The 27,741-nt window shown below is 45.2% G+C and overlaps 1 protein-coding gene across 28 annotated transcripts in view; it reads left to right on the top strand.

The window, feature by feature from the left end:
- The window catches only part of MACF1 (microtubule actin crosslinking factor 1), a 305,934-nt gene that overhangs the window by 224,236 nt on the left and 53,957 nt on the right, over positions 1–27,741 (top strand). For 26 of the 28 annotated variants that reach the window (XM_033115596.1, XM_033115604.1, XM_033115599.1 and 23 more), the window contains 2 exons: positions 1,537–2,032; positions 2,681–4,152. In XM_033115596.1, coding sequence (XP_032971487.1) covers positions 1,537–2,032; positions 2,681–4,152 — 1,968 coding nt within the window. Of the gene's footprint in view, positions 1–1,536; positions 2,033–2,680; positions 4,153–19,534; positions 24,501–27,741 lie in introns of those variants that run through there. The other 2 variants (XM_033115619.1, XM_033115620.1) reach the window with 2 other exon arrangements.

Consider the following 27,741-nt stretch of genomic DNA (forward strand, 5'->3'; position numbering starts at 1 on the left):
CCACTGAACATTCGTGATAGAACAAGAATTTTAAAGGCAGATAACATCTTAGTATTATTATAAAAATAGTTTTGATCTCATGGGTCCCGTGAAAGGGCCTAGGCCTCCTGGGGGCCTCTGGACCATGATTTGACAACCACTGTTGTAATCTTTCTTCCTCCTCTTCCATTCTAAATGCCTCAGGTAGGCTTAATCTCGGGCCTATACCATTACAACAGCCTCCTAAGGAGCTTCTTTATCTAGTCTCTTCTCCACGCACTTATCAAATTATCTCCTTAAATCTTACATCTGAATGTGTTAGAATGCTTCAGTGACTCTTGGCTGCCTATTAAACACAGTCAAAATACCTGCTCAATGTGGTATATAAGACTTTTCACAATCTGGTCCCAGTGTGTTTTGCCAGCCTCCTTTTCAGCTCTTCCCCCATCTGCCCAAGTTTCTACCCACACCAGATAATGTGTTCTTTCCAGAACACACCGAACTCATACAGCCCTGTGCCTTTGCCTATCCTAGGGCCTCCCTCTCAACCAGCCTTATTCTCCGCTCACTTGGAGAACTCCTACATATTCTTTATGGTGTCAGCTGTGCAGCCTTTCTTGATTTCCCTCTTCTACTTTTGTCATCCCCTGTAGAATTAATCACCTTTACTCCGTGCTTTCACAGTTCTATGTTTACATTGGTGTTTTATCATTTTTAGGTTTGTTAAATTCTACTCTAGTTCATTGTTTACACATCTGTTATTCCTTGAGGTCATGTCTTATTCATTTTTGTATACTGTAAGTGCTGAGTACTTTCCATAAATTTTCTTATTTAATCTTTACAAAAGCCAAGTAAGTACTTTACTGTCCTCATTTTACAGAAGAAGAAGCTGAGATTTTGAGAACTTTTAAAAACTTGCCTAAGTTTTTATACAGCTCGTGAGTGATGGAGTCAGGATTTGAACCCAAGCAGACTGACTCCAGAACCTGTAATCCTAACTTCTTTGATGTGTAAAGCAGTGGATAGAAAAGAATAGAAAGGCTTGGTACTTGCTTTAAAGAAGCTCATTACTTAATTATGCTATATTGCAGTGTACAGATTGTACGTGATATGGGACTTCTGAGAAAGAAACTAAGAAAAACAGAGGTATTGAGAGTTCAGACAGCAAGCCCAGCCAGTGATATAGCTGATTCTGGGATCCAGGATTCGCAATTCAAAGGCCTGGGTTTTGCCTGGCAAAGCTGATGTATCCCAATCCAGAAAACAAACTTTATTTTCCTAGCCAAGGCTGACCTTAGTAACTGATGTTGAAACAGAGTAACAAATAAGGAGAAGAAATAAAATAGACACAATTAATGGTCCTTTCAAAACAAGTTCTTATTAAACAATTGTTATAAATAATACTGTATTTTCCTAATAATCTGGTCCTCAGTGTTTTCTGGTTTATTTTCAAAAGAAGTTGGCACTATTTGGCACAATCTAAAGTCAGGGTTGTTTTGACACTGTTTTTAGATCTGTCTTTTCTCTCTAAGCATCTCGGTGTCATTTCTGTTGCAGTTTATGCTGAAGGAATTTGAAGCACGTAGACAACAGCACGAGCAGCTGAACGAGGCGGCTCAGGGCATCCTGACAGGCCATGGAGACGTCTCTCCATCCACCAGCCAAGTACAGAAAGAACTCCAGGGCATCAATCAGAAGTGGATTGAGCTGACAGACAAACTCAATTCCCGTTCCAGCCAAATCGACCAAGCTATTATCAAGAGCACCCAGTACCAGGAACTGCTCCAGGACTTATCTGAGAAGGTGAAGGCGGTTGGACAGCGACTGAGTGGCCAGTCGGCCATCAGCACTCAACCTGAAGCCGTGAAGCAGCAATTGGAGGAGACCAGTGAGATTCGATCTGACGTGGAGCAATTAGACCAGGAGATTAAGGAGGCACAGACTCTCTGCGATGAACTCTCAGTGCTTATTGGGGAGCAGTACCTCAAGGATGAGCTGAAGAAGCGTTTGGAGACCGTTGCTATGCCTCTTCGAGGTTTAGAAGACCTTGCAGGTGAGTTGGGGTGAGGAGCATACTCCTGCCATTAGAGGCAAGCCAAAAAAAGGCGTGGATTAGTGGTCGTCCCGAGAATCTAGGATGACCCTGCAGTAGCTTTTGGATTCAGAATAGTGTTAACCTATCCCTTTGTCCAACAACAGTGAGAATTGCTGTGGTCAATGCACATAGATTGGGCACTAACAATATGTAAAGCGCTATGTAGCATAATCCTAAAGATTCCTGCTCCTCGATGTGATGGGTGGAGTTCCACACCGACTTTCACTGATGCTCACTTATTTTCGTTATACCAGGCACCTGTACACACACATACAAAATCACAACATGTTCTCTGGACTTCTTGTCATGGCCTTGTACAAGAGAAGTTTTGTCATTAATTCATTGCCTCTTTTTCTGGAAACATTTGTGGCTTTTTACCAGTTTAGAAGTAAAAGTTTATTTCTGTTACTCAGATCACCTTATGAGACTGAAGTGACTATTTAATAAGATGTAGTATGTGGAGGAGCCTCGCTCTGTCTCTTAGCTTGTGTCGGCCCTCAATTAACATTCGTTTCTTTGCTCTAAGATTAGACCATATACTCTCAGCAAACATGTTAAATGCCATGTTCAGACTGAATTGATTTAAATTTGATTTTCTTATTTCAGCGGATCGCATGAACAGACTCCAGGCCGCTCTTGCCAGCACCCAGCAGTTCCAGCAAATGTTTGATGAGCTTAGAACCTGGTTGGATGACAAACAAAGCCAGCAAGCAAAAAACTGCCCAATTTCTGCAAAATTAGAGCAGCTACAGTCTCAGCTACAGGAGAATGAAGAGTTTCAGAAGAGCCTGAACCAACATAGTGGTTCCTATGAGGTGATTGTGGCTGAAGGAGAATCTCTGCTTCTCTCTGTACCTCCTGGAGAAGAGAAAAAGACTTTACAAAACCAGTTGTTTGAGCTCAAAAGCCATTGGGAAGAGCTTAGTAAAAAAACTGCAGACAGACAGTCTAGGCTCAAGGACTGTTTGCAGAAAGCTCAGAAATATCAGTGGCACGTGGGAGACCTCGTGCCGTGGATAGAAGATTGTAAGGCCAAGATGTCAGATTTGCGGGTCACTCTGGATCCAGTGCAGCTGGAGTCCAGTCTCCTGAGAGCAAAGGCTATGCTGAGTGAGGTAGAAAAGCGCCGTGCCCTGCTGGAAATACTGAACAATGCTGCTGACATTCTGATCAATTCTTCAGAAACAGATGAGGACGATATCCGGGATGAGAAAGCTGGGATCAACCAGAACATGGATTCTGTTACAGAGGAGCTACAGGCCAAAACAGGGTCACTGGAAGAGATGACTCAGAGACTCAAGGAGTTCCAGGAAAGCTTTAAGAATATTGAAAAGAAGGTTGAAGGGGCCAAACACCAACTTGAGATCTTGGATGCTCTAGGCTCTCAGGCCTGTAGCAACAAGAACCTGGAGAAGCTAAGAGCCCAACAGGAAGTGCTGCAGGCCCTGGAGCCTCAGGTGGACTATCTGAGGAACTTTACCCGGGGCCTGGTAGAAGATGCCCCAGATGGATCTGAGGCTTCCCAACTTCTACATGAAGCTGAGGTCGCCCAGCAAGAGTTCCTAGAAGTGAAGCAAAGGGTGAACAGTGGTTGCATGACAATGGAAAACAAGCTGGAGGGGATTGGCCAGTTTCACTGCCGAGTCCGAGAGATGTTTTCTCAGTTGGCAGACCTGGACGACGAGCTGGATGGCATGGGTGCTATCGGCAGAGACACAGACAGTCTCCAGTCCCAAATTGAGGATGTGCGGCAGTTCCTTCACAAAATCCACGCCCTCAAGTTGGACATAGAGGCCTCTGAGGCAGAGTGCCGACAAATGCTGGAGGAAGAGGGAACTCTGGACTTGCTAGGTCTCAAGAGGGAGCTAGAAGCCCTAAGCAAACAGTGTGGCAAACTGACAGAGAGGAGCAAAGCTCGGCAGGAGCAGCTGGAGCTGACCCTGGGCCGTGTGGAGGACTTCTACAGGACTCTGAAGGTGCTTAGTGACATGACCACTGCGGCCGAAGAGGGAGAGGCCCTCCAGTGGGTGGTGGGCACTGAAGTGGACATCATCAACCAACAATTAGCCGACTTTAAAGTAAGTCTTGCCCTTGTTCGTAAGCTTTTTTCTGCCGAATAATGTGTATTTCCTAGGAAGCAGTTGAGTATACTTCTTAACTTCTGTCCCTGGTTTCATTGGTCTCACTTCCATCACCACGAAAGCATACTTTTTAGAGACTGAACAGTCTCTTGGACTTTGAGCAATAGGTTTGAACATTTTTCTATTATAATTTATTTCAGTGTTTATAAGCAAATAATGGTACAGAAAGAAATGTCCAAATCTTATCTTTTTACTCTAAGAATCTCCTCTGATGAGATTCTGGAGATTTCAAATTAACTGATTTTATAATAGCCGTGAATGTTTCTTCAGGTTCCTGTTTTCAAATTGAAGTATGGGTAGCCATAAGATAAATATTGACTCATCTTCCTAAAGTGTTGAGTTTTTCCCCCACAGATTTCAAGGGAAAATTATTGATGTGTTATAAATTATTGCATTTTATAAAATAAAATGCAAAAATTCTCATGAATTATTAAGATAAAACATGACACTTCAAAGAAATTTTTCACTTCTAGCAAGTAGCTTAAGACTACACCCCAGATTCCTCAAGTACAAGTTCCCTGCCTATAGGAGAGCTTGAGATGGACTGCCTTAGTGACAAGAATGGATTAATTCTGTGCCTGAGTCCTGGGATGGTGTGAGTGTAGGGGAAGATAAGAGGACTTGACTCAAAGTGCAAGTTTGCTGGGTCTGGGTCTTGGAACTCAGAACCGTCATTGGAGCTTGGCTCTCATTGCATGAGCCTTTTACCCCAAGAGTTTACTTTGTTGTAAATACCTGAAAGTGCCTCACTCCTCTGGGAGGCCTCTCTGCTCCTATTGCCTTGATGCATGGAGTAGATTTGGAATGGATACTTCCAGCAATTTATTTCCATCACTAGTGTTTTTTTCCCATTGACATAGTTAACATTCCTGCCATCAGAGTTGAGTTGTTCTCTCAGAGCCCTTTCCTGTCAGAATTCTATTAAAAGCATGGATGGAGAGGTGGTGTTGTCACCAGGTCAGAGCCACGTGGTCCTGAGAAAGATCACAAATTTGTATAAAGATCCAAGTGTAGAAAGGTGGCTGTTTCAGACGGGCCCCTCTAGGAGTTTACGGTATATTCAGCATTAAAGTGGGGCCATTGGCTGAAGGCCCTTTACCATGTTTGGAAATGGTGCAGTTTGGAGCAACCCAAGTCCTATTTGGGTTTCTTGAGGCACGCAAAGAAGGAAAGGGGAGGTACAGAAAATTCAAACCCTTGAGCCCACATGTTTTCCTCTTAGAAACTCCCACACCTCTATGCCAGGGGCAGGTGGCTCTCCCTGCTGCACCATGTGCCATTTCCTTTCCTCTTCCATTGTAAGTTTCTCCAAAGCAAAGCCTCTTCCTTCTGTAGGCGTGCTTCACTGATCCAATTTACTTGGATCCGGTTACTTAGATTTAACTGTCTGACCAACTAAATGGATTTCTTAGAAAACTGACGCTTATCCCTGTCGGCTTCCAAATAGTTTTATCAACTAGATTCTGGTCTATGTGGGGATTATTTTAAATTTTATTTGCCAGATTTTCTAATACTGTATTGTGTATAAGTTTGTCATGATGAGTGCAGGTTAGTATTACTAAAAAGATGATCCTGTTCTCTCCTATGGTGATTTTTCAGGAATATCAGAGCCATTTAGGGCTGCTTTGTAATAATGTTCTAGATCACTGTGCAGTTTGAGTGCTATATTAGAGTTATTATTTAGGGCCTCTGCATTGTTGTATTGGTTGTGTTGGCGTGTGTTTATATGTGTGGGGGCAGTGTGTAGTTTCTGGGGTTTTCCCCATTACCATGATATCAGGTATTTCTTACCACTATTACTTTTCATTGTTGTTTCTGGGTCTGCTTTTAGCAATCTACTCCCTTCCTTCTAATCCTCAATGAGCTAGAAAATGAAGTAAACAATAAACAAGCCTGTTTTATTAAATACAAGCTAGAATTAAGTACAAGCTAGAATTTTAAAAAGAGTTCACAGGTAGGCATATATAGTGTTTGGATTTGAGAACAAGTAATCATTTCCTTTTCATTTAATCCTGGATTTCTAGAGATATTCTGAATGTTGATGTTGCCAGGATATTTTAAGGAATTCCTGGACAGTACCATGTTTTATTTGTATCCTAGCATGTTGCCTGGTAGTGCACAGAGCTCAGTAGCTGCTTAGTTGCTTGTTGTAGCAGTCTTCCTCCACTGGCCTCTAAGAACACGCCGCTGCCCCCCGAACCCCCAGCACCACCACCGCAATACTATGGATGTGAAGCCTGGGACCAGACACAGATCAGCTGGTCACCTGCACAGGGCGTTTATCTGCAGGGGACTGGTGTTGACAAGGCAGGACTGGAGGAGGAGGAAGAGGAGGAGGGAAGTGATGTACGCCCAGGTCTGTCCCGCTCAGGACGCAGGTGCACATCGAAAGCCTGCTCCTGCCTTATAAAGTCAGAGGCTTTGGAGGAGTTTTGTCTCCTCCCGGCAAAGGTCTTTGGTCCTGAGGGGAGGAGTGCACTCCTGGCGTAGTTCATACTGAGCTCATGGGAAGTGAAAACAATGAGAGGGGAAAGGTCTGTGTCAGTGCCACAGTTCCCTGGAGGCTGAGGAAAGGGAAGGTCTTGTCTTCTTGGACCCATTCTGAGGCCTGAGTCATTTTCCCGATTTGAGTGTGGAGTTCCTGGGTTAATGTGCAGATTCGTTTTCCCTCACACCAGATTCATAAAGTTGTGACTGCTTCCAGATTCAAATTGTTTTTAATAAAGACAAAACAGAGATGAGGAGCAACGTTTAGAGAACATCATTAGCTTTAAGTTTTCAGCTCTTTTCTTTTTATAACGGGATCGTGCTCTCAGCCCAAAATCTGCTGAAGGGAAGAGGATAGGAATCTGTGAGACAGAAACGCAGGCGCGGCTTCGTCCTCGCTCACTCCTCGGGGTGGATGGGACAGACAGATGAGTCAAGTCTGCGGAGAACCTCAGGCTTATTTGGGTCGATGCAGTCGGGCTGGTAAACGCATGGGGAGGCGGTTAGCCTGTGGGGAACTGTGGGGAACTCGTGTCCTCCTCAGATGAATGTGAAAAGCCGGAAGTCCTTATTCCTGGGAAAGGCTTTTTCCTCGATTGCTCCTGAATAATTGATAGAATCTGGTCAGCCAGTGAGGATGTTTCAAACGGGAATGGAAGAGAGTCCTTTTCCAATCTAAACATGCAAAGACCTCAGGGCACTTTCCTGTGTTCAGCTCTCTGTTAGAAGTTAAAAAAAATAAAATCCAGAAATCACAAATGAGAATATTGAGCATGTTTTCAGAAAACTGGAAGGAAAAGACTTTGTCTTAATCTCTTCCGGAAATTCCGTTTTCCTGAACAAGAGAGTCTCTGGTTATTGAGGAAAAGGAATTGTATGTACATAGCAGGAGACTAAGAAGAAAGGAGGGACCTTTATTTCACTGAAACGTAAGCCAAAGAATTCTGCCAGGGTGAACTTTCTGGGAAGGGTAGAAAAAGACTTGAAATTTGGAGAAGTCTGTTAAGTCTGAAAAGAACAAGAGGCTTTCCTCCTCATTTTGAAATTCTCCCTGTTGTAGGTGTTGTAGTCAAGAACTGAGATCATTGTGAATCTTAACTCCTCCCCTGTACCCCGTCATGAACCAGCCTGGCCTTTCAGTCTGGGAGTATGTGGCGGTGGTCACCGTGGGTGGTGGCTTCCTACTGGTGAGAAACGTGGATGCGCCGTCCCACACTCTGTACTTCAGATGTGTTTATATTTACTGTGTATTCGCCAGCTTCAGACTCACTCTACACTCAGAGACAAGAAAACACAAGTGGGAAAATGGGAACCTTTTTGGGTCCGTAGGTTTCTTACAAAGGTTCACTACACCTGTTGGTGCATTTGAAGCATCGAAGCCAGTCAGTCTTTTCCTTCCTTGTCTTTGAGGCTGGGCTGGCGGGATATAGGTGAGGCAGGCTTCCCTGGGCTGCTCTCAGTCCTAATTCATGTGGAGCAGAGCCCACGGTGGGAGACTGCATATGCTTTCAGCTTCTATGTGGAGTCCTCCTCAGTCTCCTACTGTGAAGCCAGAGCAAGAAAACCCTGTAAACCTCCTCGTTTGATGTTTGCCTCATGGAAAGTAAGTTTAGGCTTCCCTATTGAGCACATGGGAAAACTCTTGGAAGACAGAGCCTGAGGTGGAGCTGAAAGACTGCCAATTTGCACAAAGATACTTCTTCCTTTCAAATAGTTACAAAGTGTCAGTATCAGCCCATCTAAGTTTTTGCCAGTTAGGTTAATTAGAGAATAAAGCAAATGAGGTCAGCATTATCTACCTGCCCTTGGCAAAAAAGGAAATCACACTTGGTATGACCTGTCTGTCACCTGGAGGTCTAGGTTATCTTCAGCTTTCCAGCAGCCAAGGTAAGGTGAGTCAACACCCCCATCCCAGCCTGTGCCGACCTTTGGCTTGGCTTGGTGGGGGTTTTTGGTTTTGGTTTTGGTTTTCTTTCCTTAAACAAGGTTACTCCAATAAAAACTACTAGGTTCCAAGAAAAGAAAAAGAATTCCCTAGAACAGGTTTTCTCAATCTTCGCACTCTCGACATTTTTGGCTGGATAATTCTTTGTTGTTGGACCGCTGTCTTGTGCATTGTAGGATGTTTACCAGCCTCCCTGATCTCCACCCACTAGATGCCAGTAGCAACCCTTCCCCAGTGTGACAACCAAAAATGTCTCTAAACATTGCCAAATGTCCCCTGGAAGGCAAAAATCTCCCTCCGTGGAGAACCACTGCCCTAGAAGAAAATTGCCATCTATATGTGGGAAATTTAGGATTCAATTGGAAAAAGTGCTCATTGATTAAATTAAATATTTATGTAGCAAGCGGCCTTCTGATGATCTGATCATGTCTGTGTAGTAGCAACAGCTGTCTCTAAGTCAGCCTTTCTTTAGGCCGGGCCCTGGATTCTCTTATTTTTGCTGGTACCAATCTGGCTGGTTTCATCTCCTAGCCAATCTGCCGTTTATTTTGCGTAGAGTTGTTGATGCAGGTGTTTGGTTGATGATGCATTTCTAAAGAGAAGCGGAACTTCCTTTGTGCAAACACTCCAGGGAGCCTCCTCATTCTGCACTTTTAAGGGGAAGCTACGGTCTGTCCGTTGTTCTCAGCCCAGGACTCAGGGCTTGGCTGCTTACATTTATAACCCTCATGTGAGCACCCCCTGCCCCTCCCAGAGAACTCCAGCGCTCTGTAATAATCCTCGCCACCCCCACCGTAGGAACTGGGTGGGGAGAAGGTGAAGCAGCCTTTAAGTCTGCTTCATGTTGAACTTTTTAGCCCCGTTTTAAAGTATCGCCCTTGGTATTTAAAATACCAGCATCACACACAAAAAATCCCAAGATTGTAGCCTTTATATCATCTTAAAGGAGCCTCATGCCTCAGTGAAAGTAGGAAAATCTAATAGGTCATCAAGACAGCATTGATGGATTTCACAAAACACTATCTGGAAATTTTGATAGCAAGGGAAGATTTTAAAGCAACTAAACGAATATATCCTTAACCAAAAGAAAGGACTGAGCAGTTTGATTTGAGTTTACTGAAATTCTTTACAATATAGTGTCAGCATGTAGCATTTGCAACTAAGATTCACATTGATTTTGTATAAGAAGGAAGAAAAATATGTTTCCAGAAAGACTAGAATTTACCCCATGCAGAACTTATGTTTATTGTTGAGTATTTTATGAGTAAACACGGTTGAGATTAGCACAGACTTTCAAAACAGGACAGTTTTTCACTGTGTCTAGAAATTCATGGTAAGTGATCTCAGCCTTCACCTCGTCCTGGAGCTTCAGAGACGTATCCTGGGCACTTCCACACGAGCTGGCTGGCACAGCTGTAAGCAGGGAGCCTCTGCCGTGTCTCCCCAAAACAAGACGTCACCAGAAAATGAGCCCTAGAATGATGTTTCTGGATGACATCCCCTGAACGTCAGCCCTCATGCATCTTTTGGAGCAAAACTTAATATGAGACCCGGTCTTATTTTCGGGGAAACAGGCAGGAAGTGGGACACGATGCTTTGAAGGGCACTTCGTTGTTAAAGTTGGTTGGTTCTCGGGAATAAAATGGTCCCACAGGAAGTCGTGTCAGGTCACTGCACCCAAAGGGCCGTCTCCTGCCAAACAGATTCTTCCAAGTCTCAGCTGTCCTGGTGGGAAAACCTAGCTATGGGGAAAATGCGCTCCCTCCCCACCTTCCTTCAGATCATGCCAGTGCCACTCCACGTGCCTTTCTCATACCAGACTCCGGTATTGGCTGTGGAAGGTTAATGGCATCCACTTCTTCCCCAGGCCTTCACAGCCACTGTCCTACTCCCAGTCTGGGATTTGAAATGTCGACCTTTCAGAAGTTTGGCCCCCCAGGGATGAGAATAAGTGCCACATGGTATGATCCTTGGATCCCTTTGTGGGCGTTAGGAGGAAGGAGTTCTATATCCCTTTCTGTCTATCCTTACTGAGCACTTGTGCCAGTCCTCGTGGTGGGTGCTAGGGTCGCAGGACGGACAGTCTCTAGGTACCAGTGGGGTGTGGGAGACAGACACGAAGAATTGTGTGTAGTGATGTTGTAAGTGCCGTAAGAGAGACCTATGTCTAAATGGTCACTAATCCGAAACCTGCTCCACGCCCCTCAGAAATCAGATATTTCAAACCCCAGGTACAGATAAGAAAACTGAAACTTGAAGATGTTAAGTAACTTGTTCAAGCCACATAGCAAGTAAATGTTAAAGCTGGGAATGGAAAGGTCTGTCTGGCACCAAAACTCATGCTTGACCAGTGGTTCTCAACTGGGGGCAGTTTTGCCTCTTGGGGAACATTTGACAGGGGAGGCTGCTACCGGCATCTAATGGGTGCCGCTAACCATCCTAATACACAGGAGAGCCCCTTACAACAAAGAATTATTCAGCCCACTTCTGAAAAGATAGGGGGTTTCATGTTTTGCCCTCTTCTGATTCCATGACAAGTAAGAGTTAACCTACTATGAAATCATTTGCCTGGGGAAGCTTCATGGTTTTCCTCCTTTTTCACAAAAATTAGTTAAGAAATAGTGTTGGTTCCAAGAGTGACTTATACAGATCTGTTGAATAAAGTCGGGATCTTGGTGAACTAATTTGAGTCAGTGGCTGGAGAATTCTCTCCATGCTTGGCCAGTCCCCACCCTACGCTGCCACAAGGCTCCTGCTGTGGAAATCAATCAGCTGTGTATCTCTAGCTGCTTCCTGTAGGGTGTGTTATGGAATGGCATCAGCCCCTGCACCAGCTGGGAGTACTGATCTTAGTGTGATTTTATCAAACTCTGTCTCTTTTGAGACAACTTGCTGTTGGGAACAAAGGATCCTCTGTTCAGAATGCAGAGAGCTAGTGTGATTGGACAGTCAGCATGTACGCACATGGTTCCCACGGAAGAAACAGACATAAATTATGCTGTAGCCCTCTAAAACTTGGGCTTCCAAGGTGGTTTTCCCTTGGCTTCAGCCTATTCACCCTGATTGCTGTGAATGCTTATCCTTCCTCCAGATCACTGCAGGAGACGTCTCATCTGATCCGGCGAATTAAATGGTGGCGTCCTGCAGAACTGATCTGTATCGCTGCCTTCGGGCTTCTCCTTCTCCAGTCTTGGAAGCTACACTTGTTTTAGCTCCACTATCTTTCCAGTCTTATTTTCTATATAACCATCCACTTATCCCCAAAACTGCCTATATATTTTAGCTGTTTGATTTCTGCCCATACCTGAAGGCTTAGCACAAGTCCCATATCTCCACAAAACCTTCTTGGTCTCCGCAGCTCACGACCCCTGGTTGCCTAAATCACTTCACATGTGTAACTTGTTTGGCCTTTATTATACACTGCCTAATTTTAGCATTTTCTAATTATGTGCATTTGTCCCATCTCTCATCTCAATAAATCCATTTTTTTGTCCCTCAAAGTAGTTAGCATATTGGTATGCATAGTGTTGGAGATTAGTGAATATTTGATTGAATGAATGCTCTTTATTTCTCATAAGCCATGTGAGGACTCAAAATGCTGTCTATTCTGCAAGACTTGAGGTATATCCTATGTCCTCAGAAATTCTAATCCTAGCCTGGATTCCTCAGCTCTCCATCTTGCTTCTGGGCTCCTTTTCTTTACTCGTTAGCATAGGTTAGAGGAACACAGTTTAATTTCAATATTAGCTCGGACAAAGCAAAACTAAAAAAGAAATTTGCTACTTCAAATGTGCTTGAAGAAAGCTAGATTCTGAAATACTGGTTTGTAGTTACCTCTCACTTTAGCGCCATTGGCATTTACGCAGTCAGTTAGTAGCTAAGAGTCTCCATCTTCATTCAGCATGGTGTAGTGGAAACAATTGAATGTGAGTGAGTCAGAAATATCCAGCTTTAAATTCTGGCTCTGTCATTTACTACCTGAGTGACTTTGGGGGAAATTACTTTACCTCTGTATAGTTACTTCACCTATAAAATGTGAACAATGGTAGATCATACATTTAGGGTTTTTATAAGAATTGAATAAAGTGATGTAGATGAAAGCACTAGGCATATATTAAGTGCTCAATAAATGATATACTTTTATTTTAAAAAGCTTATCCAGATATACCGATTAGAATTTTATGAAGTAATTTTATATTAATAAATAGGGAAAGTTATGCCCCTTGTGCGTAGGGATGATCATTCTCCAAAAGACTTGATCTAAAGCCCAGCCCAAGATTAGATTCATTATTTTCTTCTTGGAAAAATAGAAATGAGCATAAAGTTAGTTTGATGATAGCAGTGAAACAAATAGATGGGCAGACATCTTCCCTGAACAGTTTTTTTGGGGAACTAGTGTAGGGCTTGTTTCTAATCCTAGAGCAGCAATACATAGGTGGGTTTACATCATGACTGTGTAACACAGCTTTAAATATACTTCATGTACACATACATAGATATATACCTGTTTGCTTATTTATTCATTAATTTCTGATTTATTCATTCATATCAGAATCCCACAGCCAGCAAGTTTTTCTGAGACCGTTTTGACCTTGGCTTATGTGCTCTACAAATCAATGTTATTTTCATATCATCAACCAGAATTAACCAGAAGCCGGCACCAGCTCAGTGACTTCCCTAGTCATTCAGAGTTACCCATCGGATCAGTTTTAATGATCTCAGGGTCCTTGGCCTAATTAGCTTTTAACATAGACCATGTTTTCCTCCTCTGTTGCCATACAGTGGTACCTACCAAGTCAGCATCTTTCGGAGAGACACCTCTTCCTATTAATCAATCATTAATTAAGTCGTTGAGATGTTAAGGAAAAAAATAGCTTAATTTCAGAGGAAAGCAGCTTAAAAACACAAATATAATTCATCTCCCTGCAAAACACATATATTACATCAAGATGTTTTACAGAAAAGCTTAAATTCACAGTTTCAGCAGATATGTGCTTCTCATATTTGGTTATGTGTATATATGAGTCAGGGAAAGAAGATGGTAAGAATTCAAAGAAATTGAACTTATCTTAGGTCTTCTCTCCAGCTTGAATTCATTGCATCCATTCAAGTGAACTATTTAATATCTCTAACATCTTGCAATTCACTCCCAAAGGAAGAGCTCTGATTGTGGTCTAATTCTTTAAATTCAAGCCTAAATTATTTGGTTGTGATCAATGATAAGAATTGCTTTAGTAACAAAATGAAAGAGGCAATTTTCAGAAATCTCTTTCCTCTGTATTATTTATTCTACTTCCTTTTCTAATACTGGAGAGAGGACCCTTACAGCAGGATTCCTTGGGAGATTCAATCCAGGGATCTGTTTTGTAGAAACAGCCAAGCAACTTTGTGAAGGTGTTAATTTGTGAAAGTATGCAACCCTAGAACTAGAAAGACTACTCTCAGTCCCAAGCGAAAGCCCATTTGGTCACTTTCTCCGGAAAGCCACCCCTGAACCACCAGGCCACTCTGAGCCCCTTAACCCATGCTCTCATAGCAGTGTTGGCTTTGTTTTCAGAGTACTTATCACAATTGAATTAAAATGAATGTGTCTCCTCCGCTAGAATGTAGGCTCCAGACCCATCTTGCTCATCACTCTCCCTGAGCGCCTGGCATAGTTTAGGGCACATAGTAGGCCCCAATAAATACTTCTTGAATGAATGAAAAGAATCAAGGATACACCTTGTGAAATTACCTGCCTTAAGAGGACAGGAAGAGGAGACCAAAGAGACAGAGGACTGGCTAGAAAGGTGGCATCAGGATAGCACAGTGTTGTGGAAGCCAAAACAACAGAGCCTCAAGAAGAAGGGAGGACCCATACTTACCTTCTCACCACTGCTTATCCTTATCCCCTGCAATCTGATCCAGCCCCCATCACAGCGTGAAACGCTTACCTTGGAAGTAAGTATTCACTGACTTAGTTGCCAAGTCTATGGATCTAACTTGTTCTCCTCATCTGTTATGTAGCATTTCTTAAAACATTCCTGTCCGTTTCCTTTCCTGACCTTGCACTCGCTCCATTCTCTTCTCCGGCTGCTCTTTCTTTTTTGGTTTATCTTCCTACCTCCCAAACATGTAGTTCCCGAAATTCAGTCATCTGCTTTCTTTCTCCACAGGTAACCCCTGGGATGTCTAACCCCTCACTGTTCTATGGGAGAAGGCTTCCAAATCTTTATCTCTACCCCAAACTTCAATCTTTTGTGTGAGGGGCCTTTATGGACACCTCCACGTGGGTAGCTTTTGAGGATGTCCACTCAGAATGCTCTAAATTGAATGTGTTATCTTCTTCAAATATTTTCTTCCTCCCTGATGCCGTTTTATAATACTACTATGCCCTTAGGAATCCAAGAGTAATACCACAGCATTATTTTAAATTTATTTTTCCCCCTAACCTCTACCTTCTATCTGGTCAGTTGTGAATTACAAATATCCTGCCTCTGCAATTCCTTTCACAGCCCCCTTTTTTATTTTCACAAATTCAGGCTTTTGTTACCTCTTGCTTAAACTATATAATCCTCCTAACTGATTGCCCCAACTTCAGTCTTCCCATCTACAATTTATTCTATGCATATTGACACCAATGAAGCATCTGCAGACCTAGGCTCAAATTCTAAGAATCCAGGAATTGTTACTTTGAACAAGTAAGTTTACCACCCAAGTTTCATTTATAAATTAAGGATTTGGATTTTTAAATGAGATAATACATACTAAATCGCAGTTCAATGAGCACCCATTCCCAAAGTCTTAGGAAATTTTCCGTACACCACTCAATAACTCTCATTACCTCTGTTAAGTTTACATAAGTAAATCTTGGGGTAGTAATGATTTTCTGAATAAAGCATAAATTCTTTGGCTTGGCATTCAAGGGCCCTGGTGAACTGGCCTTGAGCTACTTAACCATTCTGACCTCTCCCTTTTCCTTTTCATATACCCTGTACTCAAGCCACACTGACTTGGAATTTGCTTCTTTAGGGTCCCTGCCTTTTTAGGTTTCCTGCCTCTAGCCCTTCGCTTAGAAATTCTTGTCTTTACCCCCTCTGTATGTACAATGACTAAACATGATTCCCTCCACAAAGCCTTCTCCGGCTCCCCCTGCCTTCCTTCCTCCCACTCTTTTGTCAGGTCTTTTCTAACTCTGCAAAGCCCCATGCTTTTGTCATCACCACTGTCTTGGTGAGTGGCTAAAAAGAGGGATTAATACACCGTCTTTTAGAAAGTCTACAAGCAGGAAAGGGCTTATAGGGGCCATGAGAGTTCCTGCAGAGCGTGTTGAAAGTTTCCTCATGGTTTCAGGATTACATGAGAGCTCAAATAGTATCAAAATCCTTAGTATCCCATTTAAAACAAGATTCACTTCTTGCTGTACTGCTTAATGAGCCGCTCAGTAGCCATCTTTATATAACAAAAGCACCAGAGGATGGTAGTGACTGATGTCCAACAGGTACAAATTAATACTGTGGAGTTTCCACTTGCCACTAAATAAAAGCTTGTAAAGTCTAGAGATCTGAGATAAAAGGTATTTTGTAAGATTTAAAACGTGCAAGATCCAACCAGTTTTCTGTATCCTCTTCTAGTCAGAACTAATCCTCCAGGAGAGGGGATGGATGAAAAGGCATTGTAGAACCTGAGGAAGTGTGGATCTGAGGTCTCCAGATTTTCCTAGGGGTCTAGTGGTTTAAGTCAAGAGCAGACAAAGGCAAAATGCCAGGTCCAAAACTTGGAAAGGGAGCTGTGTTAGGGTGTGAAGCGACTCTACCCGGCTGTCTTTAATTAGGAAGACAGCAGGAAAGGCCAGGATTGTTCTTTCTTTTAAGTTCACTGAAGGAAAATCGGACACCAAATTCTGTTCTCAGGAATTTCTAAAATGAGTAGAGAATTCTTTGAACTCTGTAATCAACTAACTGGAAACTAATTTGAAATTTGGCTTCAGCACATACATTTGTGGTTATAGGAGTAGGGGAAGCATCTGAAGTGGTTCTCTGGAGCTCCCTGTACTTCTCTTTTAAAAAGTTTACACACAGCATGTGAAATTAACAGATGCTTTTTTGTTGTTGTTGGAGCTATCAGGGTAACAAGAGGCTGAAAGCTGTATCAGGTATTTATTTCAGTCACTGCAGTGGCCACTGGCAGAGATCCACATACCAAAACTGAGGAGAAACTCAGGAACAGATAAAAAATAAGACATGGAGGAAAGATACATTGTGCTGCTTCTCTTGATTTCTTTCTAAATGATAAATAAAAAGGCGAAGCACTCTTTGGCTTCTTTTTTGAGGTGGAGTATTGGGTAACTTTATGTAATCCTTTCTTTAAGGTGGTGTTTGAACTTTTTGGAGGAGGTTTCTCTGTAGTACTGTCCTAACGCTTTAGTCAGGGAGTGTGACTTAAGCTGAAAAGTAGTTTGAATTTGAACTTCATAGTTGCTAAAATACTCTACTTATTATTTTATAATCTGTAACGTTGATTGGTAAGAGGGGTGAAAATAGGGTAGATAGATGTGGGGCGGGATTAGGAAAAGACTGAATTGATTGGCACCTGACGTGGTGAGCAAACAGGAAAGGAATTTCCGCCCATAAGGTTTGTGATTCCACATCAAGTTCATTCTTTATAATAGAATAACTACCCACCCTTAGTCCAGAGCCAGAATTCCTCAGATTCTTCCAACCAGAGGGGCCCTGGCACAGCAAACAGTCTGTTAAGATATCTGAACACTTAAGTGTGTTTGGCCAGGGAGATTTGCTAGTAAAATTGATCTTGCCTTCTCTAGGTTTTTCCAGTTATACTGAATAATTAAAGGAAAATTAAAACCTGGATTCCCTGAAATGTGAAGTATCAGATCTGTAAGTTGATCAACCCTTAGGATCACAGTATGTCAGTTAGAAGGGATCTTAAAATTCATTCTGAACAAACTGATAGAGGATTTGTAAATCTGTTTCCCTAAATCTCTGCCAAGTGATTGCTTGAATTCCTGCTTAGACACCTCCAGGGTCAGGAATGTCATCACTTTAGGGGACACCCTCTTCTTTGGACAGCTGTGAGAAAGCTCTTTGTTGGTTCCGAATCGGCCCTTGGATCTTAGTGTGCCAGCTTAAAGAGACATCCAGAACAAGCTTCCTTCCTCCCACGTCTCAGTGCTCCAGATACTTCTTGTTGATCAGATTGCCTGGAACCTTCTCTAAATCAAGCATTCTTGGTTCTTTCTGCTGTTTATTCCTCAGAAGACAGGGTTCTAGTGTCTTGCAGTAAAGGCCCAGGAGGACTCAGGATTCTGGGCAGCTCCTTTAAAATTTTAGAACTAAAGAATATTAAAGTTAGAAAGGCTGTCAAGATACCATCTAGTCTGCACCCTCCCGCCCCCCTTGAGTTTACAGATGGGGAGAGAGCCTTTTGGATTTGAGTGGGCTGAATTGATCAGCAGTCTCTTTCCAAGTGAGAAATGGAGTGTAAATAATTTTGCCAATGAAAGGCCTTTTAGTTTAATTCTGATCTCAGTCCTCATCTCTGGCTCAAGTAAGCCTAAGGCTCAGCTCGGGGTTTCACTGCCAGATCTCCATACACCAACTATTGGCTTCACTTGCTCTTTATGTAAAGGATAGAGATAACTTTTCCATAAGTTTGACCATCTATATTGACCATATAGTCCAACAGAAATTCAGAAATGTTCATAGATTTATTTCCTTCACAAATGACCATCACAGAAGGAGCAGAGTATTGCACCCCTTCAGAAACGTAGCTGCCTCTGGTGGACAGTGTACCGGGTTGCCCTTCGTACTTTCTTTGTTTAACAGTTACCAGGTGACTAGATGGCTTTTCTAAAAGCCAAAAAGCTGTGGACTGGATTGTGGGCCACCTTTCCCTAGTATTTTGTCTTGAAACTTGAAATACAGACTCATGCTTTTCAGCTGGCCCCAAGGAGGCTCAGGTTTCCTTGGGTGTGCACAGCAATAAAGGAGCCCAGGTGTTTGGGCGTGGGGCACTGCTGCTGGCATCTCTACTGCCCCTCCCCCCAACTCTTATTCCTCAGTCATTGACACCGCTCAGGTCTGTGGGCAGAGAAATCCTAGTGGGAAAATGGACCAAGACCTGATGAATGTGAGAAGGGGGAGAGAGAAGGTGCCTGGAGTTTATCCAGTAACTTGGTTTCTGAGCGTGACCAAATTCCTTCGGACACCCGGAAAGTGCCGAGTTAAAGGCTGGAGTGTTCTTGGGCCCAGTAGGGGCGCGCTAAAGGTGACATTGGGGGGACTCCGACAGCCTTTGGCGGCAGAGCGAGGCAAGCGTCCGCAGCAGCCGGCGCGACCCTTCTGGCAGATGGGGCCCCGAGTGGCCCTTGCCAGACAGAATCTGCTGGCTGGAGGAGGCGGGGGAAGTCCTCCTGGGTTCACTCGTCCTTGGGCTGGGCTCCTAGCCGGGCGGGTTGGGACACCGCGGGGGCGGCAGGGGGCCGGGCCGGTGGGAGGAGGCGGGGCTTTCCTTTGTCAGGGGATTTGCGCCGCGCGGCTGAGACTCGCGCGGTACCGCTCCCCTCCTCTCGCCTTCTCGGGGGCGTGGCTTTCCCTGGAGCCCGGGGCGTGGGGGGCGCGGGTTTGAGCCTGGCGGCTGGCGCCGGGGCTCCCTCGCCTGAAACCCCGCAGAAGCCCCTCCTTCGCTGCCTCGGCCTCCAATCCTCTCCGCGGCCTCCTCCCTCTCCGCTCCGGCTGCTCCTTTTCCCTGCCCCCGCCCGGGCTCCGCCTCCGCCCTCCTCCCTTGGGCTCCGCTTCGCGCTCCCGGGCATCCAGGGGGGCTGCCCGGGCGGGGCGGTGTGGCGCGGGAAGGGGGAGGAGAGCCGCCCGCCAGCCCAGCACTTCCAGTGAGCGGCGGGCGAGCGGGCTGCGCGGCGCGAGGGAGGAGGGCTCGCCCCCACCCGGCCCGAGCGGAGCCTTTTGTTCCCAGCTAGAAGTTTGCATGCCGGGACCGTGACAGCTGCGGGCGGGGAGGACGGCGGGGCCGGCAGCGGTGGAGAATAGAGGCGGCTGCTTGACATGCAGCCCACGGCGCGGCGACTGCGGGCCGGGGACTGGCGGCGGCGGGGGAGGCAGCGCCCACAGCTCGCGGGACTCAGCTACCGGAGGGACAAACTAACTTCCTGAGCGCGGGACCGGAGGCCGGCGCGGCCCGGAGCCACCTGCCAAGCTGCGGTGAGGCAATCCTGGCCCTCGGGGCGCGCGACATGGCGCGGGAGAGTAGGCCGCGCTGAGCGAACCCTCCCGACAGACCCTCGGCCTCCGCTGCAGCTTGCGGGCCTTCAGAGGCCCGGCGCCGGGCTCCACTAGCCTTGTTTTGCGGTCACAGCGCTGGGCTGTTCTGGGAGCCACAACAATGCCATGATGTTTTGGAGACAGGAAGCCCCAAGCTGGCCCCGAATGAAGGACTTCCTGTGTTTAAAGTTGCAGGAATATCCGCCGACCAGCCCAGTTCAAATGCAAACACCCGAACTAGGAAGGACGAATGGCTAATTCAGACCAGCTGGACTCTCCATGGCTGGAACTGAGGATAAAATGAAAGGAATTCTTAGGAGCTTGGGCCATACATGAAGCCTAGAGTGGCTGTGCCATTGTTGTTAAAGGACGCAATCGGTATCAATTCTCTGCTTCCTACTATGGGTGAAAAGTGAGTGGAACTGGATACTGAGTAAGACTTGTCAGTGTCAGATGATATTTTTTTTTAATTGACTAAATTAGAGCAGTGCTCTTTAAAAAACCCAGAAGCCATAGGAGGAATTATTTTCTGTTTGTTGATTAAATTATACCACTTACCTGCAACTATGAGGCTGCTAGCCTGTGAGGAAAACGCTGTTCCTCCAAGAGCTTCCCCTAGAATGGTTTCAAAGTGGGACTTCCAGGCCTTTCTGGAGGGCAAATCCAGTTGGCGGTTTGGGGTTATGAACATGTAAAGGAATTTTCAACTTATGCAGAATGCGTTTTGAGGGAACTCTTGAAAGACTTTCAAAAGGTTGATAGTTCATCTAGATTGAAAAAGTATGGGTAAGCCACTCAGCAGGCCAGACTGTTTAAGGCAGAACCCCACCTGCCTGGGGAAAGGAGAGGAAGAGGATGGTTATATAGAGGATTGCTATGTTCCACAGCGGTCTATATATGATACAATGAGGATAAACGAACAAATTGACCAGGGGTCAAAGCTTAATCAGACTTCAAAAAGCACCATGGAAAAGATGGAAGGAAGTACTATATCCAGCAATGGTACGTTAGGAGCGGCATCTAATGTTTTTGAGTCTAGAGCACCAGAAGGCAAAAAGCTGGATGAGCGAATAATATTTGATGCACTGAAGCTAAGCAGTGATGTTCAGAAGTCAGCACCTGTGCCACCCAGACGGCGACCAAATGCAGAACGCAAAGACAATGTTAACAGGCGATCGTGGAAGTCCTTCATGCCCCCCAATTTCCCGGAATTTGCAGAGAGGATGGAAGCGTCTCTCAGTGAAGTTTCAGAAGCTGGTGCTTCCAATCCTTCCTTGCAAGAGAAGAAGGAATCCAGTTCTGCGTTCACAGGAAGTTCTGGTCATTTGGACCACAGGGAACCTCAGTCAGAGTCAGTAACTCTGGAACATGTGTCCAAATCCATAGGTATTCCAGAAGCACAGGATGTGAAAAACTTAAGTGGAGACTGCCAAGACTTCAGATTGCAGCAGCACAATGAGAGCGCTCACCATGAATTCCAGCCTCTAGAATCAGAATCTGCAGCAGCAAGTGGTAACACAGATGTAATGCAGGAACACAGATTCTCAAGTGCAACCTGGCCCAGAGCCATGAAAAGTTTGGCTAAGGGAAGCTTCAGCGAGAAGCCACACCTCCTTGGGGACACAGCTTGCACTGTGGAAATGCCACCTCTCTCCCCTTGCCTCAGTGAAGAGCTATTGGATCCAGAATTGCATGTTTTCATAACCCCCAGCCTGAGAGAGAAAACAGAGTCTGAACTAAAGTTTGAGGAGGATGAGCGATGGATCATGATGGAGGCTGAGGAGGAGTGGGAGGAAGAGAAACTGTCAGAGAGAGGAAAGAGTTCTCTAATGGCAGATGAGAAAAAGAACAGCCTGACAGATATTTTTGAAGAAAGACAACAAATAAACACTGTAGCATTGGTGGGGGATGGAGCCAGCTGCTCAGCTGCTGTCTTGGGGACTTTTGACCACCTAGCTCTTAGTCGGATTTCTTGCTCTGATGACCTACAGCCAGCTAAGGACCATCTGGCTTCTGTTGTCAAGGATACATCTCTTGATTACGGTTGTGTTCTCACAGGTGAGAGTGCAGTAGGTGAGCTGAAAAACAGATCTGCCCAGGAGCTAGAGGGTCTTGTTTTCGCTTTAGAATACACTGTTGGTCCTGCCGATTCAGAGCAGCTCTCTGACACAGATTCAGTGCAGATGTTTCTTGAACTTGAAAAAGAGTGTTTATGTGAAGAAGGAGTAACTCCTCTAGTCGAGCTGGAAAACCAAGCCTCTTTTGAAGGGCTGGCCCCGTTCCAGGATGCAGAAAATTCATTGGTAATTAGTCGTTTTCCAGGGGCTGCCTTAGAAAAGGAACATACAGGCCTTTTAAATGTAAGGATAAAGGACTGTGATACTGGATTGGATTGTGAATATTTTAATGCCCTGGATTCTTCTCAGGTGCCTAATGCTATGGAACTTACTGACCACTCTGATACCATGAAGGACACTTCCACTGTTAGTGAGGAGAAGTGTAAAAAAGTGCCTTTTAGCCCCACAACTGAAGGGGAATTTAAGTTCAGACACCCCGCTGATCTGGAGTCACCAGGAAAGCTGGACCCAGGAGGGTTGCCCGACTCTGATCGCAGGGCTTCTCATGAAGAAAACTTAACAGCCTTCGAAGCTGAGCTGGCCAAAGAAAATGGCAGTTTGTCCCAGGTAGACTGCAGTCAAACTGAGGGGAGTGTTGAGTGTGTTGAGAGGGTCTCCCTCAGTTCTGCTTTTAGCTATGAACTAACAGATGTTACCTCAGGATCTGAAGCAGAGGTGTTATCGGATGGTTCCCTTTTACTAACAGATGAGATTCATTTAGAAAGTGAGGAAGGAGCTATTAATCAAGAAAAAAACAGTGTGACTTCCTCGGGAAATGTGTTCCCTTGTGAATTGTCCATGGAGAAAGTTTATGGTGAGGCGCAAGAGCTAGGTTATGAAGCCCAGCTTCTGGAAGATCAAGCCCCAGCACATTTTCTTAGAGACTCCCCAGAGCAGGTCGTCCAGGATCACCAGAGGAAGTCCCCAGAGTCAGAGATTCTGAGTCTGCACCTGCTGGATAGAGGATGGAGACACAGCAGTGACGGCAAGGAAACTTTTAATGACATAAAGCCTAAGCTGCATGTGACCTTGGTGAAGGGAGGGGAGACAGAAACGACAGATTCCGATTCATTGCTAAATATCTTTCTGGAAGAACGAGTTACCAAGGTTGGTAATACTGAACCAGTTTTGGAGGAGTGGGTACCCATCCCACAGAAACCTGCCCCAGCTGCTGTAGTGTGCACTAGAGAAGATGCCCTCCATGCTGCAGTGCCCGCCCCAGAGGGGCCTGTTATAGCTGCTGTTCCAGTTCCCTTTCCACAGGAGGACATGCCAGGTGCTTCAGTGGCCACCATAGAGGCATATGTTCCAGCTGCTTCAGTGGTCACCATAGAGAAGGATGTCCCAGCTGCTGCAGTATCAGCCCCAGAGGGGGCTGCTGCCCTAGCTGTTACAGTGCCTGCTTCGGAGGGGACTGTTCCAGCTGCTGCAGTGCCCAACACAGGGGTTGATATCCCAGAGGGCTCTGTCACCCCAGCTGCCTCAGTGCCCATACCCGAGGAGCCTGCAGCCCCAGCTACTGCAGTGCCCACCCCAGAGGAGCCTGCAGCCCCAGCTGCCTCAGTGCCCATCCCAAAGGAGCCTGCAGCCCCCGCTGCCACAGTGCTCACCTCAGAGGAGCCTGCAGCCCCAGCTGCCTCAGTGCCCATCCCAGAGGAGCCTGTAGCCCCCGCTGCCACAGTGCCCACCTCAGAAGAGCCTGCAGCCCCAGCTGCCTCAGTGCCCACCCCAGAGGAGCCTGCAGCCCCCGCTGCCGCAATGCCCATCCCAGAGGAGCCTGCAGCCTCAGCTGCTGCAGTGCCCACCTCAGAGGAGCCTGCAGCCCCAGCTGCCGCAGTGCCCACCCCAGAGGAGCCTGCAGCCCCAGCTGCCGCAGTGCCCACCCCAGAGGAGCCTGCAGCCCCAGCTGCCTCAGTGCCCACCTCAGAGGAGCCTGCAGCCCCAGCTGCCTCAGTGCCCACCTCAGAGGAGCCTGCAGCCCGAGCTGCCTCAGTGCGCACCCCAGAGGAGCCTGCAGCCCCAGCTGCCTCAGTGCCCACCCCAGAGGAGCCTGAAGCCCCCGCTGCCTCAGTGCCCACCTCAGAGGAGCCTGCAGCCCCAGCTGCCTCAGTGCCCACCCCAGAGGAGCCTGCAGCCCCAGCTGCCTCAGTGCCCACCCCAGAGGAGCCTGCAGCCCCAGCTGCCTCAGTGCCCACCCCAGGGGAGCCTGCAGCCCCAGCTGCCTCAGTGCCTGCTATGGAAGAAGTGTTCCCTACTGGTGTGCCCATCCTGGGAGATACTGCCCACACTGATACAGTACCTATCTCAGAGGAAAGAACTACTGTTCTAGAGGAGGGTTCCCCTGCTGGAATGTGGATCAAGGAGGACCTTGATTCCCCAGCATTTGGAATGAAAGAGGTGACTGGTACTGTGCTGCTTGGGAAAGCGCCTCTGGCTGCAGCTGATGGATTAAATTCAAATGAGGTAATTGTTGCTCATTTTGTGGGATAAGGATTTGCAGAGGAAAGTGAGATTTGCAAGTTCTCTAACTTGGTGATTAGCACGGACACAGATAGTACTTCCTTTGGTTCTCTTTGGGGCACCTGGGCTTTTCTGGTCTTTCTGTCGAGTTTATGGGAGGGAAACGTTTTACTTTTTACTTTGCGTTTTACGTTTTACTTCTATGTGGCAAAAAACTTTGTAATTCATATTATGCTTTTTATTCAGAGGTAACCCAAGCACAAGGGAAACAGGGATGTAAACAGTCGTTGGTTTACATTTTGACAAAGATTACTAGCAAGAAAGGGTGATTCTACTTTTGAAATTATAGTGCGTACGTTCTTGCCTCCATCGAGAGGCTGCTCGTTGATCAGCATGTCAGCCGTCAGGTGGAGACGAGCCTGTGGGCTTTGGGGTGAGACCGGGGATACTTCTAACCACTCTGGGAAAGGCACATGTCCTGAGTCTCCAGTTTTCTCCTTTGGTAAGGCAGAACCCTGTGAGGGTTGTGAGGGTAACGTGAGACAACCCATTGAAAGCGCCGAATTTGTACGAGTTCAGTCACTGGCAGCTTCCTCCCCCTTTCCCTTTCAAATAGATACATGGTGCTTAGTTGAGAGAATTCGCCAAACCAGGTTGGGTGAAAGCAATATATAGATGTGTGAATAACAGCTTTTTAATACAAATGTGTGTTTCTTAAAGCCAGAATAATGTTCATGAAAAAGAGGTATTTTAGTTGTCTGGTAAAACCTTGTGTCCTGAACCAAGTCACTTTCCTTTCTTGTACTTCTTGTTTCTTAACCTATAAAATAAGGGAATTGGACTAAATGTCCTCCTGGGTCTCTCTTAGCTCCAAGATTCTAAGATTTTTAATATTAGAGAAGAGAGACTATGGTAGGAAGCTGTGGGGAACAAGTGTTCACATCGCTGAGCACTCCTAGTGAGAGGGATTTGAGCTCAGTAGGTTTTTGTAGTTCACTGTCCTGGTGTCATTTGGTCAGTGGTAAGGAGTGGAGTGAGGAGTTAGAAATTTAATCTAACCTAATATCTTCAGAGGTTACTGAGTGCGGAGGTGGTTTTGATTTTACACCACCCCCAGGACCTTTGTCGTGGTAAGCATTTACTCGTGACTTGACTTGACGGACAGGGTGAACATCAATCTCCTGACTATCCATGAATGCTGCACGATGGGTTCTCTCATCCATCCCATGGCAGAGCCTTCCAGGGCAGCCTTAGCTGGCGAGAGCACCAGTTACACATGTAACTACCAACAGCGAAAAATCATTTTGATTGTGAATGGGCCACAACCTGCCAGTTTTGCCACAGTTCCTCCTCCTCAGCAGAGTGGTGGTGTCACCATAGGCCTCACCAGTTATTTTGTAATGTAGCATCCCATCAAATTCGAGTGCGTCACCTTTCAGATTGATGGATTAGATTCAGTTTTCTGAATTTTAGTGAATTTTAGTGGGATTGACACCAGGATCCCAGTAACCTGTCCAAAGTCACTGACATTCTTGATTATACAGAATATTTCTAGTATAAAGCCTATGGCAATAATCAGTGAAATACAGGAATTAAATATATAAGGAGCCAATCAAATCTGCATAAAGGAAAAAAATTTAGGAAAACCCTGAACTTTTATCAGTCTCTGGGAGCTCTGTTTCCCCATCTATAAAACTAGTAGATGGGGCTAGGGTAATCTCTAAGGATCCTTCCAGCTACAGGAGATAGTCATTTTATGACATATTTCCTGATATAAATGACAGGAGAGGGAAATAGTAGCCGAGCTGCAAGGTAGTCCATCATCTTTGAAGTGTGGTTACCTTATGGCATATCTGGAAGCAAGATGCCTACGTCTGTGTACAAAAGGAGAAGTGTAAGCCATAGCCACAGCCAGCACTGTTAGCCAATAGGAATGCAGAGAGGCTATTTTGAAAATACTGAAACAAAACAAATATCATTATAGAAGTAACACGAATATACACATTTTGCTAAACTCATGAAATACTATTGAGAAAAAAAAGTTTTTCCAAGATGAGAAATATATGTATTTCTTCCTTCTAAAACGGTTCCTAGAGGCAATAGAACGTGTCATTTTTGTACATAAACATTTAGAACTCGACAAGTGATGATAACTAGAATGTGATTTAGAATGAACAGCTTTAGATCCTTTGCATGTGTGTACATATGTACAAATACACACATGTATACATGGTTACAGTAGATAAAAGCTTTCTAATAGTAATAACAAGACTTGGGTATAAGAAGCAAAATGTCAGAATTTGTTTGCTGTTTCTATCGTGGGATCCTAAGCCCAATGAGAGCAGTCTGGTTATTTAAACAATCTTCTCACTTATGGACTTCCTTCCTCTTACTTCCAATCACTGGGGAAGGAAAAAAAACCTTTTGTATAATAAACAGCTCCATAAAATTAAAATCTGGCCCAAAAAAATTCTCTTTAAACAAAAATTGGGGAGCCCAGCGATCTGAGTTCAGTGTTTGAATGCTCAGCTCATCAGCAGAACCTTCATGGATTTGTTTGCTTTCCGTAACACCATTTCTGTACAAGGATTCGTTTATTCATTGGATAAATATTTATTGAGTACCTACTCTGTGCCAGGTACTGGGGCTCCTGCAGTGAATAGAATTGGCATGGTCCCTGCCTTTGTGGAACTTGTGCTGCAATGGTGGGGGGGGGGGGCAGACATTAAGCAAAAATGACACAAATATATAGTTACAAATTGTGGCAAATGCTTTGAATAAAAGATAAATGCAATGATCAGAAATAATAGAGGTACTTAATTTCAATTTTGTGGAGTGAGGGAAAGGATTTAAAACTAAAACCTGAAGGATAAATAGAAGTTACTTAGGCAAAGAGTCAGAGGGAAGAACATTCCAGACAAAGGAAATGGAAGCTGGGAAGAACTTGGCATGTTAGAACTAAAAGAAGGCCAAGTGGCTAGACCACAGTGGCCAAGGGTTCCAGAAGAGTGCCTTGAAGTAAATCTAGAGAGGTAGGCAGGGGCCTGATTATGCAGGGACTGAGAAAGATATCCTCAAAAGGATCTGTAGCTAAAAAACTATGAGAGGCTATTGAAAAATTTTAAGTAGGGGAGTGAAATGATTACATTTTTTAAAAAATTACTCTCAGCTTAAATATAGAGAAAACCGGTCCACACTGACAGTAAATATTCTCAACATTATTTGGAGTTTATAGATCTCAGAT

The sequence above is a fragment of the Rhinolophus ferrumequinum genome, chromosome 9 (assembly GCF_004115265.2).
Source record: "Rhinolophus ferrumequinum isolate MPI-CBG mRhiFer1 chromosome 9, mRhiFer1_v1.p, whole genome shotgun sequence".
Taxonomy (NCBI): Eukaryota; Metazoa; Chordata; class Mammalia; order Chiroptera; family Rhinolophidae; genus Rhinolophus; species Rhinolophus ferrumequinum.